General features: G+C 42.7%; 1 protein-coding gene across 1 annotated transcript in view; it reads left to right on the forward strand.

Moving 5' to 3' along the window:
* Positions 1–17,297, forward strand: part of LOC126334968 (sialin) — a 375,208-nt gene that overhangs the window by 293,278 nt on the left and 64,633 nt on the right. Inside the window, exon 6 of the mRNA XM_049997753.1 lies at positions 9,767–9,851. Within this exon, the coding sequence (XP_049853710.1) occupies positions 9,767–9,851 (85 nt within the window). The remainder of the gene's footprint in view (positions 1–9,766; positions 9,852–17,297) is intronic.

Here is a 17,297-nt window from a genome sequence, read left to right on the forward strand (position 1 = left end):
ACAAATGCTAGAAACGTAGGTTTGCCTTTTCTTAATCTTTCTTCTGAGATAAGTCGTAAGGTCAATATTGCCTCACCTGTTCCAACATTTCTACGGAATCTAAACTGATCTTACCCGAGGTCGGCTTCTACCAGTTTTTCCATTCGTCTGTAAATAATTCGCGTTAGTATTTTGCAGCTGTGACTTATTAAACTGATAGTTCGGTAATTTTCATATCTGTCAACACCTGCTTTCTTTGGGATTGGAATTATTATATTCTTCTTGAAGTCTGAGGGTATTTCACCTGTCTCGTACATCTTGTTCACCAGATGGAAGAGTTTTGTTAGGACTGGCTCTCCCAAGGCCGTCAGTAGTTCTAATGGAATGCTGTCTACTCCCGGAGCCATGTTTCGACTCAGGTCTTTCAGTGCTCTGTCAAACTCTTCACGCAGTATCGTATCTCCCATTTCATCTTCATCTACATCCTCTTCCATTTCCATAATATTGTCCTCAAGTACATCGCCCTTGTATAGACGCTCTATATACTCCTTCCACCTTTCTGCTTTTCCCTCTTTGCTTAGAACCGGGTTTCCATCTGAGCTCTTGATATTCATACAAGTGGCTCTCTTTTCTCCAAAAGTTTCTTTAATTTTCCTGTAAGCTGTATGTATCTTACTCCTAGTGAGATAAGCCTCGACATCCTTACATTTGTCCTCTAGCCATGCCTGCTTAGCCATTTTACACTTCCTGTCGATCTCATTTTTGAGTTGTTTGTATTCCTTTTTGCCTGCTCCATTTACTGCATTTTTATATTTTCTCCTTTCATCAGTTAGATTCAGTATTTCTTCTGTTACCCAAGGATTTCTACTAGCCTTCGTCTTTTTACCTACTTGATCCTCTGCTGCCTTCACTACTGCATCCCTCAGAGCTACCCATTCTTCTTCTACTGTATTTCTTTCCCCCATTCCTGTCAATTGTTCCCTTATGCTCTCTCTGAAACTCTGTACAACCTCTGGTTTAGTCAGTTTATCCAGGTCCCATCTCCTTAAATTCCCACCTTTTTGCAGTTTCTTCAGTTTTAATCTACAGTTCATAACCAATAGATTGTGGTCAGAGTCCACATCTGCCCCTGGAAATGTCCTACAATTTAAAACCTGGTTCCTAAATCTCTGTCTTACCATTATATAATCTATCTGATGCCTTTTAGTATCTCCGGGATTCTTCCATGTATACAAGCTTCTTTTATGATTCTTGAACCAATTGTTAGTTATGATTAAGTTGTGCTCTGCGCATAATCATACCAGACGGCTTCCTCTTTCATTTCTTAGCCCCAATCCATAATCACCTACTATGTTTCCTTCTCTCCCTTTTCCTACTGACGAATTCCAGTCACCCATGACTATTAAATTTTCGTCTCCCTTCACTACCTGAATAATTTCTTTTATCTCATCATACATTTCTTCAATTTCTTCGTCATCTGCAGAGCTAGTTGGCATATAAACTTGTACTACTGTAGTAGGCATGGGCTTCGTGTCTATCTTGGCCACAATAATGAGTTCTCTATGCTGTTTGTAGTAGCTAACCCGCACTCCTATTTTTTATTCATTATTAAACCTACTCCTGCGTTTCCCCTATGTGATTTTGTATTTATAATCCTGTATTCACCTAACCAGAAGTCTTGTTCCTCCTGCCACCGAACTTCACTAATTCCCCCTATATCTAATTTTAACCTATCCACTTCCCTTTTTAAATTTTCTAACCTACCTGCCCGATTAAGGGATCTGACATTCCACGCTCCGATCCGTAGAATGCCAGTTTTCTTTCCCCTGATAACAACGTCCTCTTGAGTAGTCCCCGCCCGGAGATCCGAATGGGGGACTATTTTACCTCCGGAATGTTTTACCCAAGAGGACGCCATCATCATTTAACCATACAGTAAAGCTGCATGCCCTCGAGAAAAATTACGGCTGTAGTTTCCCCTTGCTTTCAGTCGTTCGCAGTACCAGCACAGCAAGGCCGTTTTGGTTGTTGTTACAAGGCCAGATCAGTCAATCATCCAGACTGTTGCCCCTGCAACTACTGAAAAGTCTGCTGCCCCTTCAGGACCCACACGTTTGTCTGGCCTCTCAACAGATACTCCTCCGTTGTGTTTGCACGTGCGGTACGGCCATCGGTATGCCCATGGTTCATGGGGGGAGGGAATGCAGGTAACTTGCTAAAACAAACGCAGAGTGCCCGGGACGAACGACTGTTAACAAACGAGGGCTGAACCAAGACGGGCCTTGTCTGCACAGCTCTACACATTATTTTGCAGCCTTTCCATCTGGGCTGCTGAGTTCGTAATTCCACGACTGGAAGTTGTGCTGTGTTACACGTCATGGAGTTTGACAAGGTCCCTATTCCTGGAGTGAACATAGGAATAGTCTCCGGAAATCGTGCGACCGTGTTGGGCTGGCCCCGATCTGCAGCCGGGTAAGGGCGGTAATGGAAAGAACAGAGAATAAATTGGGGTCTGTATTTTGGAAATGTTTCGTAGATTTTCGCATTCACGTTGACTGCAGGACAGTGTTCGAAACCACCACCCCTCCAAGGAAAAGGCATAATTTGCTGTGAACAGTCCAACAACCAAACAAACCCAAATTAGGCCTATATTATCTCGTAGCACTCTGCAGTTCTAAAACAACTGTTTAGTCCAAACATAGACAATCATAACTAGAAATGTTTGAGAATTCTATAAAGAATAAAAAGCCTATATCCCAGTTTCCAAGAGGGTGCAAGTGCCTTACAAGGGGCTTGTTCGATCGATTATTGCATATTGTTCATCAGCTGGGATCATTGGCAGGTAGAACTGATAGAAGATAAGATCCAACGAAGAGCTGCGCGTTTCGTCATGGAATCGTTTAGTCTGCGCGAGAGCGCTACAGATACGCTCAACAAATTCCAGTAGTAGACGCTGCAAGAGAGGCGTCTAGCATCACAGAGAGGTTGACAACTGAAACTTCGAGACAGCACTTTCTGGGAAGAGTCAGACAACACATAATTTCCTCCCACACACATCTCCTAAAATGACACGATGTGAAAATTGGAGAAATAAGCACTAATACAGAGACTTACGAAATTCGCGAGTGGAACAGGAAAGGGGAGAACAGTTAGTGCTACCAGAACAACCCTCCGTCACAAACAGAGTGGCTTGCAGAGTATGATGTAGATCTATACCTTCCACTCTCTTTGTCCGTATCTTTTAACTCGTGGGTCACAAGCCATTCAGTTACAATTCTCACTAACTCTCTCCAAAGCTCGGCGTTCCTTCATATCTCCTCCTTATCTCATGTTGCTTACCGCCAACACTCACTCCTTTTTTTAAAATCTGACTAGTCTCTCGACTGATTCAATGATATCTTTCATTTATTCTAGATCTAAGTGAATCTCTGCATCTATGTATGTACTATTATACTAAACATTATCTATAACCTGCCTGGCACATTCTAGTAGCCCTTGTCTGACCCTGTCATTCTTCTGTGATCTTTTCAGCACCCCGTCATCTATGCCTGTACACTTTAAGCCATCGGTATGCAGGACAAGTTACTTAACGTTGACATGATGCTCTAATAGTTTTGCGACGTACTTCCTGCTATTTCTCGCTGAGAAGCCATTTCATCGTGTAAAACAGTAAATAAGTTCTGCAATATTTCGGCAACACGCCACGTAAGGTAGAACCAGTATGAAGCAAGAACGCTCCCTGCGTAAGCAGATAGTAAGACGCCATATTGTATTTGTCGTGTGTGGCAAAAGCCAATATTCGATGTTCTTTATGTTATGCGCTACACCCCATGAATTCTTGCTGTTTCTAAGCACGGGTACATTGAATTTCTGAAGAAGGAATAGTTATTGGCAGGATTTGTTGTAATATAATGATGGCTAACGTCATATTAGTAGTTAAAGAATTTTCGTATTTAGTTATTTTAGTGTTATAATTCGCTTATTATGAGTGCAGGCCATATTATGGCTACGACCCACTGCAGATTCATGAAAACGTTTTGCTGTTCTTAGGGTATGTTATAACTAATTGCAATAACGTTTCGGCGATTAAAGCCTTTAGCGGATTATAATACAAAATACGAGACCAATAGAAACTGAATTGGTTAAGGCACCATGGTCCAGAACCAAGGGTGAATTGGAAGAGGATTCGTTACCCGCTATATCCAATCACCTTCCTGTTTACTAAAAAGTTGTAAGACTGTCCTATGAAATTAATAGAAATAATTTATGTAATATATGACGTAATGTAAATTTGAGTGGCTGATGTCAGGAGTGAATTTGTTCCAATGGCTGAACTTTTACAAGCTGTTGCCCTTCCTGAGTGGACACGTATCTTTCATTTTTGTCTTATATCACATTCACGGATATTGAAGTTTTTATTTGTGAATACCACGACGAAACGACATGACTAGATATGATCAAAAAAGGAAATGTGCATTTTAATAGAGCTAACACAGCAATTCTGCACATGTCCATTTTCATGAACGAACTGTATGGTTTGCGAGCCAAATAAATCCGACAAGTACCTATAGATAGTGCTGAGAGCGTAAAATCACGTTAACCAGCTCGTGACGTGTGCCGTGACGTGGGATACCCAGTCTGCGTGGACGTGAATGTTACCTGCGTCGTCCCTTGTGCCGACGGTTTTAGGAGGTTGTTCCAGCTTGCGTACCAGCTCGGGGCAGCCGGGCTGTCCCGGGCACATGTGGGTATAAGTGGACGAACGGCTGATGTGCGGGCAGTTTTTCACTAATGCCTGCTAATCGTACGGCTCTGGCCCATTGCCTGCGGGCACGGGTAGCCAAGCAGCTGGTGCACGCGCACGGCGCATGCAATACGGCCCTCTGGCGCACAGCCTACACCGTCTGCAGAACGATGAGGACAGGCATGGCCGCCTTGCACCATGGGGCAGTCTTGAAACAGACTTTAGCAGATGCCCCACTAGCCAGTACCGTCTTCTGGTTGGACCTTCCAAAGATTTCTTTTGACCATCTATTGCATAACTCATTTCATATTTTACTTGTTCACACCATTTTGAACAGTCTTCGATAGCACGACACTTCAAACAATTCGAACTTATTCTTCTCCGGATTTCCGATGGTACACGTTCCATTTTCGCACAATGCTTGTCACGTCCCCCTTCCCTTCTATCGGCAACGTTAGAAATATATGACCGTATAAGCATGTGCCTAAACAATTGGAATAAAATTTTGAAAAGGCTACCGTTCCCAAGATTCAGTATAAAGTCGATAAATGAGGAGGAGGTTAACAACAATATGCCTTCTAGGGCAACTTATTCCGCCTACTTAATTACTGTAACATTTAGTATGATTGTTCGAAAGGTTTGTGCTATCATTCACGTACTGCGCCAACGAGAAGGGGAATCACGTGGATCGGAAAAGAACAATAAGAGTTACTGAAATAATTATAGCTAAAAGAAATATGGTCGTCAGACCAATTGGGCAAAATTTCTGTTCGGTAGGTGAATTAATGAGCCGAACAGTCAATGTCAAGAATTACTCGAACACGCGCGGCAACAGAGGGCTGCACTCACGTTAGCAAAAACAATTGAAACATTTACGTAATAATGCGAGAAAGAACATAGTTTGCACTCTAAATATCATTAACTAATAGAGCTAAAATGTTGCCAACATACAAGATAACACTTACATTAATGGTTACTTACTGTTGTAAGTGACAATGGCGCTACCTCACAATAACGTCTACTAATTTCATATGAATTTTGGAAAATGGCAAAAAATAATTAAAAGAAACTCTATTGACTTCTGAACAGGGAAGTAGAAATTGATAATTACTGTATCAAAAGGTAATTATTATACTTCAGCATGACTGCAAGTCAAAGTGTGAACCAGAACTTTACTAACAACTAATTACAATAGTCACTGAGTTTTGCACTCACTAATTAATTCTAGTTAGAGCTTTTGTTCATAGTGCCAGGAATCATTTTAATTTGATTAGTTGATTTACTGTTTGCAACAATTAGATCGCCTCAGATCAAAGTTCAAATTTAAAGTTAGTGAGACTGAAATTACTGAATGCTATAAGTTCAAATCTTTAATCTAACTGAATCATTTAGTTCTTAATCAAAATTAACTGACACTGCAATTTTCATTTTTCATAAACGGTATTCGGATTATTGTAACAATAGGACAGGACAGGAACGTACTTGGTCAATGATTTTAGGAAAATCACGGGTAAACAGTTTTGATTAAACTATGGTAATTATTCGCTCGAAAAACACCACAAAGCTGAGAAACGCCGTTACAAAACTAGTTGACAATAACCTGTGATGCAGCAATCTTGCTTCAGTTCATTCTCACCGTGATGAAGTTGCTGACGACGATACTGCTGCTGGCTCCTTTCCATGATGATTAGCGAGTACGGCAGTTATTGGCAATGATATTGGCGTGGCGGGTTCTTGTTGTTGGTGCAGCCATCACTTGCCACGCGCCGCTAAACAATCACCCCTCCAGTACAGTGCACGCCATCCGTGCGTCAGCACTTCACCAAGTCTCACACCAGAGTTCTCTCTCTGTGTAGCGCGCGCTCTGACGTAACATCCTCCCGCGTCCAGAGACGCCGCTACTCCATCGATACTTATTCGTTGACAAAAACCTAACGTTTCCCTAGCATTCCCTCAGCGATTACTCAGCGATATTTACATAATATACATAATTGATTATACAGCAAAATAAATAAATTAATTCATACATCGTGTACATATAAATTTACATAAAGATAAAAGCAAGTATATATAAAATAATAAATGGTCAAAGAGCACATCGGCATGAAAGTGTTACATGCTGATCCCCAGATATAAGCTTTCTGTGAACTTCTTCCTCACTTCTGTTTCGATACCTGCTACCAGGAGACCCCTTTTATAAAAAGACTATTTCTTTTCCCGTCCTTATCTACATCTAACGTGTTCCTTGTTTCAGCCATTTCTGTGTAATCTTACTTCTATCATTACTGTCCCGTTCCCAATTATGATGATAACTATGTCGTACTACTATTTAACTGCCCCCTCTTTGCAATATTCTAACTATCCTGTTCACGCCACTTCTTCTAGACGCTCCTTATATACGGCTAGAAGGGCAATGTTGTGTGCGAACCTTAGCACTGCTGTCGGTTCCATGCGCACCTCCGACATTTTCTTTCAGTTTCTTCTCCTTCTCCTTCGATACACATGCTTTTTTACACAACTTGTCGTTCGTGATCTTCCATTAGTATTACTCCCTCTTGGATTTTATAGATGCTGCAGATTATTCGTCTGCCTTACATTTTCAAAGGCTTTCTGTAAGTACACAAATGATAAGACCGTGTCCTGACTTCAGTCTGCCTTTCGCTGCTAAGAGCAAGTTCAGAACTGTCTATAATGAAACCAGATTGTTCGACATTCAGTATGTCTTCTGTCATTCTGTACACTTATCTGGTTAGCAGTTTACAGTCGTGACTTGTCAGACCAACTGTCCGACAGTTTTTGCATTTATCCATTTGTGCCTTCATTGTCCATGTGACGATAATGCTTTCCCAGATATTTAAAGTTCAGTCGCCGATTTCATAGATTTTTGGCGCGTACTCAAATTACCTGAAAGTTTCTACCTCGCCCACAGATTTTAGTAGCGCAAAAGGCATGTTATCATCTCCTGCTGGCTTATTTAAGCACACATCAATCTGTCCTCCACATACACACTCGTCACGTTACTGAATGACCAGTTTCCTCCTCCTCTTCTGTCACATTCTGGAACTGTCTTCTCCATTATACGACATTCTATGATTAGATGTGTTCTTAGCATCAAGAAATTCTCCTTACACGTTTTTGATGAAATGAATCTATATCAGTTCCGTGCGCATACGTAGTTTTTTCTGTAGTTACTGTGTGATTCCTTGTTAACCCTTCTCTGTTGTATGTATGGTCGATTTGATAATGATCGCCTACATTCATAAAGCACTTATGATAGTCATACAATGAAGTTACTTTAATTTATGTCACTTTGAGCACAGCATCCCGGATTTGTAGGCAAAACCCTCTTGAGATTCTGAAAGAGATGACCTCAGTTTTCACCAAACGCACATTTTTAATAGCTAAACTCATGTTCAGCTGCTCCTGGACTCTTTTTGTCGTTAATATCCACATCATGAGGGAGTTACAAATTAGTCAAACTTGAAAACGCCCTTTCGCGTCAACATTTTAGATAAATGTTTTTCGACTTTCTTTCTGCGTCTGATTTGTTTGTAAACTCAGGTTTTCAGCGACTTACACTGTCGTCACAGGGAGGGTCGTGCCCAGACAAGGTATTCAGTCCATTTTCTCACCACCTAAGAAAATTCAATAACTGAGGCGCCCAGTAAATGGCAACCTTGGTCTCAGAGTTTGGAAAATTCCTTATGAAAGAGGTATCAGTTACGTTGATCACTCTACTATAAGTACAGCTTCCAGAAAGCTGCGCAAAGCACCGGCGCGACATTAAATATCGCGATTTAGACAAGTCTACTGTTCCTGAACACAGCGTCATAATAAACATACCATTTCATTTGATACGAAAATCTTATGCCATGCTTCTATTTGTGGGAATTTTGTCATCAAAGAAGCCGTTAAAATCATAACGTGCAACAATAACTGAAAGCGGGACAGTTGCTGTTCAATTAGTAGTGCACGGAAACGAGCGCCAAATGCTGAAACGCTATAGAGAAGCAAGCGAGTTCTCTACCATCAACATAATCAACATCGCCACCAATGTTCCTTAGTCACAGATATCGACATAATCTCTTGTAGATAATGGAAGATTCGTGACTTCGTGGCGTTCCCAAACATAGTTTGGTCAACTAAATACGAAAGTGTCGCACGGGGTATTTGTTCGACAGATAATTCCTGAGGATGAAGACAGTGGAAGTCGTTGAAAGCTTGAGTTTACGAACAATTCTGACGTGACAAGAAATCCAAGAAACAACCAGTTTCAGACTTGGTAACTGCTTTGGTTCAATCAACATGTGTACATTGATTGTTTTAAATAATTATTGTTACTTGGACTCCTGACATCATCCATGAATCAAGCTATTTAAAAGCTGAAGTAAGAATCGAATACATTCCGTTCCATGAATTACAAGGTATTATATTTAGAGGACACGCACAGGAATGACAGTCATAGCAATACCTGACAGGGAAGCGGACACACGATGCTTGCTTTTCGAGATACGTATGCCTCCCCTAGACCACGGAATCGGCCACGAGACAGCTTCGGGCCCAACATTCATGCCGATCAACGTATAGCAGCTAAAAAGTCTGATATTGTTTTACGGCAGCCATAAAGGTAGCACCTCTTAATGGTTTCAGCAGCATTAAATTCGATAGTCAGTTATAGGTTCAACTAAGATTATTATTATTATTATTATTAGTAGTAGTAGTAGTAGTAGTAGTTGTTGTTGTTGTTGTAGTAGTAGTACAATAAATGTTTTCATTCAATTAAATTATACTTTTTAACCATAAACTTGGGAGTGATGTTTCATCTGTAACAAAGTTACGTATGATGTCAGGATAGATGAAAGAGAAAGTCTCATGTCTTAACATTGTTACCAAAGGAAGTGGTAAACAAAAAAATGGATTGTAAATCGTGTGAGTAAATCTGTAATAAGGGACCTGATAGTACCACACGTTAGTATTGTAGCTTTCCAGGTAAAAGAGTTACAGCACTGTAATTGTTGTATGAATACCGTCTCCTGTTTACAGGGAGTGACGTGGCCGTCCATTCACCCCATGGTGGCCAAGTGGATTCCACCTATGGAGCGCAGCAAGTTCATCGCCAACACCATGGGTGAGTGCACACCAGAAGGTCTACTGCTTTTGTGGGACATACTATGGGTAAAGCAAACGGGGGGAGGGGGGGGGGGGGGAGGAGAAATGCAGCAAGATTCGGAGCCAGAGAGATTGTAGTGAAAGCTGACTAAGTGCCATCTTTGAACGTAAAACGGCTTGCGTGACATGTATTTATGCTTTACAGAAATGGGAGTTATTCTTACAACAAACTCACATTAATCAAAGAACAATATTTTCACTTTCGCAGCTGCGCGGGGTAGCCGCCCGGTCTAGCCGCCTTGCCACGGTTCGCTCGGCTACCCCCGTCGGAGGTTAGAGTCTTCCCCCAGGCGTGGGTGTGTGTGTGTTGTCCTTAGTGTAAGATAGTTTAAGTTAGATTAAGTAGTGTGTACGCCTAGGGACCGATGACCTCAGCTGTTTGGTCCCAGAGGAATTTACCACAAAAATTCAGTTTCTGAAATCTCAAAACTCACTGTAAAGCACGATCCGAGCAATATTTCCAGTCAATACCTGTATCTGAAATACTTCATAGGTAAAATAGTTTACTTTCTATTAGGAAATAATTGGAAATATAACAAAATTAAGCACAAAGGTAATACGGAATAGGTAATATAAAACTGGTCTGGAAAAATTTCCTGCGCCGTAAGATAGGTACGCCAAATTACACCAACTGCTCCAGCTGCGGATGGCGTAATTAGGTTGCCCATATTACGGTGTACGAAATTTTTCCGGGCCAGTTTTATATTTCCCATCCTGCATTATTCCCACATTTACGTATAACTACACAAGCAGCCGTACAGTGCGCAGAGAAGGCCACTTTGGGCCAAAACGAACGATATCCTATCGTACTCTATTCCTGCGTGAAGCGAGGGAGAAATGACCTTCTGTATGTCTCGGCATGTGCCACAACCTCTCATTTCATTCACACCATTCCTGTGCAGGATATACGATGGAAGTTACAGAGTTATTGTACTGTCTTTCTGGATACCTGTTCTACAAATTTTCCCAACAGAGTTTCACAAGAAGGTCTTTCTGAGACTCGCACTTAAAGCGTAGCAGCCTCTCTGTTAGGATTTCATACACCCTCTGCTGAGCTAGTACGATCCTATCAGCGCAACTCTGGATTCTCTACTGTTTGCTGTCACGTCATCTTTATAGGGGATCGAAATGCTAGAGCAATATTCTAGAATTTCTCACACTAGCTTCTTTCATACGAGGTTTTTTTTTCAGATGCACCACACTTTCCTACAACCTTATCAGTACCCCTAAGTTTTCCATTCGCCTTCCTTTTAATGATTTCACGTATTCGACTTAGTGGTGTTGCTGCAGGATATTCAAACGAGTTGAAGGATTCTAGAAGATTTTCTCGAATTTTTCAATCTGATACTACTTGTCTTTGTTAAGATCATGGTATTGCATTTATCCACATCTACAGTGTTGTCATACATTGCACCAAATGGAAATACTGTCCAAGTCGTTCTGCGTCTTCTTACCCTCATCTAGTGAATATACTTTCTTGTAGACGAAAGCATCTTCAGCGAATAGTCTGACACTAACTTATAAATCGTTTACGTATAGTGATAAGTTTACCGGTTCTATGAGGCTTACTAGTGGTAGCAGTATAATAAAATTTGCTATTATTTTAAATACATTGTTCGTAGAATTATACAAGTTATCACAACTTGGAAGACATGTTTGTAACTCATATTCTCAAGTGCAACTACTAGCGTATGTTGCATTATTCTCACGTTTAACGCCGTAATCGCCGCTTCACAAAAGCCTTAACGATAGGCGTGTTGCATATCTGTACATACACAGGGGCTCTTGACATTCAATTGCCTCTTGGTCATCTCTAGACATGCACGTTACAAAGGGAAGTTTGCTTCAGTAGCCTCGGTGTCCATCTATAGTTTACTCCATTGTGATTATGCAGTTGAGTGGGAGCTATTTTCTAGCGTGAACTTGCTCCCTTCTTGCAACATTAAAGCCTTCAGTTCCACCAATCAACGAGGAGGTAGAAAATTATAGGAATCCACCAGTATCGAAGAAGTCTCTTTTAAGAGAAGAGTGTTACTGGATCGGCTGCATTCCCGTGATTTTATAGAACAAGCAGTACGCCATTTACATTGAGTCTCCTGCATCCTTTGGTTTTATTTTGGCGAGTTTACCGCGTAACATATTTAGATGCAAGTAGCTCTGTGTAGAAATTGGTTTCAGTTTGTGTTTGAGTTTCCTACTATTTTATTATTCCCTTTTTTTCTTTCTTTTATGCAAAAAAATCTAATGATCTCTTTGTAAGCAACCTAAACCAGTTTTGATACCATCTGTGTGACTCAAGGCTGTATAAATGCTACAAAAGAATATTATTAAGTTTTTTTTCTGATCTTCATTAGGGGCAATGGCGAGTGGGGAGGGGGCGGGACAAAATGGTGGTAACAGGAATGATGTCTGGCTACCCTCTAACATTAACAACGCCAAATGCAATAATACCCATACCGACGTAACGTAGGTATGAGATTAAGGAAAAAGAAGGAATGAAGTACACTCCTGGAAATGGAAAAAGAACACATTGACACCGGTGTGTCAGACCCACCATACTTGCTCCGGACACTGCGAGAGGGCTGTACAAGCAATGATCACACGCACGGCACAGCTGACACACCAGGAACCGCGGTGTTGGCCGTCGAATGGCGCTAGCTGCGCAGCATTTGTGCACCGCCGCCGTCAGTGTCAGCCAGTTTGCCGTAGCATACGGAGATCCATCGCAGTCTTTAACACTGGTAGCATGCCGCGACAGCGTGGACGTGAACCGTATGTGCAGTTGACGGACTTTGAGCGAGGGCGTATAGTAGGCATGCGGGAGGCCGGGTGGACGTACCGCCGAATTGCTCCACACGTGGGGCGTGAGGTCTCCACAGTACATCGATGTTGTCGCCAGTGGTCGGCGGAAGGTGCACGTGCTCCTCGACCTGGGACCGGACCGCAGCGACGCACGGATGCACGCCAAGACCGTAGGATCCTACGCAGTGCCGCAGGGGACCGCACCGCCACTTCCCAGCAAATTAGGGACACTGTTGCTCCTGGGGTATCGGCGAGGACCATTCGCAACCGTCTCCATGAAGCTGGGCTACGGTCCCGCACACCGTTAGGCCGTCTTCCGCTCACGCCCCAACATCGTGCAGCCCGCCTCCAGTGGTGTCGCGACAGGCGTGAATGGAGGGACGAATGGAGACGTGTCGTCTTCAGCGATGAGAGTCGCTTCTGCCTTGGTGCCAATGATGGTCGTATGCGTGTTTGACGCCGTGCAGGTGAGCGCCACAATCAGGACTGCATACGACCGAGGCACACAGGGCCAACACCCGCATCATGGTGTGGGGAGCGATCTCCTACACTGGCCGTACACCTCTGGTGATCGTCGAGGGGACACTGAATAGTGCACGGTACATCCAAACCGTCATCGAACCCATCGTTCTACCATTCCTAGACCGGCAAGGGAACTTGCTGTTCCAACAGGACAATGCACGTCCGCATGTATCCCGTGCCACCGAACGTGCTCTAGAAGGTGTAAGTCAACAACCCTGGCGAGCAAGATCTCCGGATCTGTCCCCCATTGAGCATGTTTGGGACTGGATGTAGGGTCGTTTCACGCGGTCTGCACGTCCAGCTGAGGCGCCAGGTTAAAATGGCATGGCAAGCCGTTCCACAGGACTACATCCAGCATCTCTACGATCGTCTCCATGGGAGAATAGCAGCCTGCATTGCTGCGAAAGGTGGATATACACTGTACTAGTGCCGACATTGTGCATGCTCTGTTGCCTGTGTCTATGTGCCTGTGGTTCTGTCAGTGTGATCATGTGATGTATCTGACCCCAGGAATGTGTCAATAAAGTTTCCTCTTCCTGGGACAATGAATTCACGGTGTTCTTATTTCAATTTCCAGGAGTGTATATTACAGACGCGTAGTAGCATTACAATGTTTTTTTTTTTTTTCATATCTACCACCTGAGACGACGATCTTAAAATGAAGCATTTAAGATTTTCACCGAAATTATCTTCTGATATTTCTCTTCTGTTTCCAGCACAGATAACGTTAATAAGGAACATATTTAAAGCCATTCTGATACGTCTAGCCGAAGTAGCGGCTGTTAGCAAAACTGAACATTCTTTTCCCAAGCTACAAACACTTGATATAAGGTCGGACAGTGCTATCAGTAGGCGAAGGCTGGCGTGAATGTCCACAGGCCTGTCCAGCTGGCGGTAGAGTGTGACAGAGGTGTTGGAACATCTTAAGTAGCAGTACTCGAACCAATACGCGGCTCATCTCTCAAGAACGCCTTTGGAAAAATCCAAGACCCATCTTTCACAGCAGAAACCACGAATGTTCCTCAGTCGCCCAAGCAGCTATACCACAGAGATCGTGCGAATAAAATAATAGAAACAAAAGCTCGCACAGTGGCGCAGAAGCATTCATTCTCCACACGCTCCGCCCACGAATGAAACGGGAATAGACTTTAATGTGTCGTTCAACAAGAAGTGAAATCTGTCAAGCTGTTTGCTATCAGAGTATAGATGAAAATGTAGACAAGGGGTGCCCAACCTGCATCTCAAGGAGCCGCGGGTGGCCCAAAGCATGTGTCAGCAAGTCCCAAGAGGTTGACATCTATCACACGATCGCCGAAAGAAAAATTCTATAAAATTCCGTTTATATAAAGTTATGATAAATCGAATACTTTCAATTTGGTATTCCCTCCTTGGTCAATCCCACCCCCCCCCCCCCCCACACACACACAAACACACTTTTCTTTGCTCAGCGATTATTGTTAGTGTTAAGCATATTATGTGTGGCTCAAAGATATTCGTCTTCTTCCTATGTGGCTCAGGTAAGCTACAAGGCTTGACATCCCTGAGGTAGACGTCTAAACCTATGCAGAAACTTAAGACAATGAACATGTGATGTTTCTAAAATAATAGACCATTTTGCATATACAAGAAGAACTGAAAACTCATTTAATTAAGATAATTATTTTCCTCACTAACTTACATAACATTAGCAGCTCACATTTTTACAAGGATTTTTACACTGAAGGACTATTTTGAAATTACCTATATGAACTTGTTTTGTGGTGCAGTACAGTACTAAATTTTTCACTTTCTGCGAAATTATTCAGTTGTTGACCTTTATTGGTGGTTCATGCATTTATTCTTAACGTAAGAGGTTGTCTCCTTAGTTAAATAAAAATTCCCAGAAAAATAGTTTGATTTTATATTTCACTGCAATTTACCTTGTATGTGGGCAGTATTTGTTACGTACAAGATGCAAGAACGAACAGCTGTTTCACGGACGTTCAGGCAAAAATTGGAACATATTTCGCCTCACCAAATTATTTAAAGTAAAATAGAGTGATTTTTAAGGTTTTCTTATTTATTTCACTTTTTGGTTCGAGGGGGAGGGGAGCAGCTATGGAAATGGTGTATTGTAGTGTTTGCATGGGAGGGGGGGGGGGGGGAGGGGGGCAGCAGGCTGTCTGGCTGTAAGAGACTACTTGAGGGCGATGTTTTGTTGAGTTGGCAATGGAGTGGAGTACTATGGGGGTGACCATGCAAAAGAAGGAGGGGGGCCCACTTTATGTACTTGCCCAGAAGCCCCTATGGTTGTACTTTGGCCTCTTGTAAAAAGTGACGGGACGTGCAAGCAAAACAAAGTTGATTATGTCGATGGCATGCAGTGTAATATCCGATCATTTGGAAGCATTTGATGAGGCACGAGATAAGATTTCAATGTACTGCATGTCACGACCTTGCTGTCCACAGTACTTAAACTTGCTTCTTGGTTAAATGCGGAGTCGTGGGAACTGTAGCGGTAGCAGCGGAGTGGATGCTGGCGTGGAGAGGGAGGTTAAATTGGACATTTTGAAAATTTGTGGTAAGTGCTATGGAACCAAACTGCTGAGGTCATCGGTCCCTGCGCTTACACACTACTTAATCTAATTTAAACTAACTTACTCTAAGGACAACACACACACCCATGCCCAAGGGAGGACTCGAACCTCCGACGGGGGTAGCCGCGCGAACAGTGGCCAGGCGCCTCAGACCGCACGGCAACCACGCGCGGCGCTAAGTTGGAGATGTGTTATTGAGTCCACACACAAAGCATGGGAAATGAAAACGTAAGGGCAAAAACGCAGTCCTTTATTTGCAAGTATGAGGCCGTGCTAAGAAGAAATGCCTCCGAATAATGGATATTACTCATCAACGTTCCCGCTTTGCTGACGCAAGTTGCGACCCTCTGCCACCAAAGGGCTCCGGTGAACATGGCGGTGTGTAATGTAACTATGTCGGCGCGTGAGAGACCCCTTAGGAAACTAAAACCACGAATTCGAATAATTCGTCCACACATGGACCGCCCTCTCTTTCAGCATGACAATGCCAAACCATACACAAGCGCTGTGAGATCTGCAACAATACGACGCCTAGGGTTCACTGTTTTCGGAACAACTTCCACATATTCTCGACATGGCTCCACTCGATTTTCATCTGTTTCCAAAACTTAAAGAACACTTTCGAGGACTTCACTTCAATGGTGATAAAGCGGTGCCGGCAGACGTAAGATTGTGGCTGTGTCAATTAAGGTCAACATTCTACAGTGACAGTATAAACAAACTGGTCTCTCGCGGGGAGAAATCTGTTCGTCGCCTAGATTACTATGTTGAGAAATAAATATGTAGACATGCAAAATCAAGATGTAGGATGTCAATAACGTGTGTTTTGTTTAAAGAGCTGTAATAGTTTTCGCATAAAAAATTCGGAGGCATTGCCTTTCAGCACGCTCTCGTAATGTAAGTGCTAAGGTAACCCAAAAGTGCTCCTAGGAATCTCAGAACACAGTATTTATAGTTAAAGAACGGTTATCTCTTTTATTTCTTTGGTGACCATCGAAAATGTCTATTACGAGGGGTAGTGCAAAATTTTAATTGTCACATCCAAAAAATAAAGCTGAGTAGCTTTTTTTTCAGTTTTGGTACACAATGGAATATTCATGGGCAGTGCCGTCGCGCACCAAAATAATATTGCGTATCCCATTGATGAATTGAAATATTGGGCAGTAATTAGTTTTCTACATTTGAAGTGGGATAACACTGCAACAATCCGTGCAGAGTTGCTGGGAGTGTGCAGCAACAGTGCACCATGATATGGCAGCAGTTAGGGAGAAGTATGTGGCAGACTATGTCTCTTTGATGAACCTCGGAATCACAACAGAAGCAGAGGCCCTAGTGCTCGAAGATCACCGTACCACAACCGAAGAGATAGTGCAAAAAGTTAAAATCAGTTATAGACCAATTTTCAACATTTTGCACGTCATTTTGACATCACAAACGGCGCCGCTCGCAGAGTTTCCTGACTCCTCATGCCCGCCGGCCGCGGTGGTCTCGCGGTTCTAGACGCG

Source organism: Schistocerca gregaria, chromosome 2 (genome assembly GCF_023897955.1).
Source record: "Schistocerca gregaria isolate iqSchGreg1 chromosome 2, iqSchGreg1.2, whole genome shotgun sequence".
NCBI classification, from domain to species: Eukaryota; Metazoa; Arthropoda; class Insecta; order Orthoptera; family Acrididae; genus Schistocerca; species Schistocerca gregaria.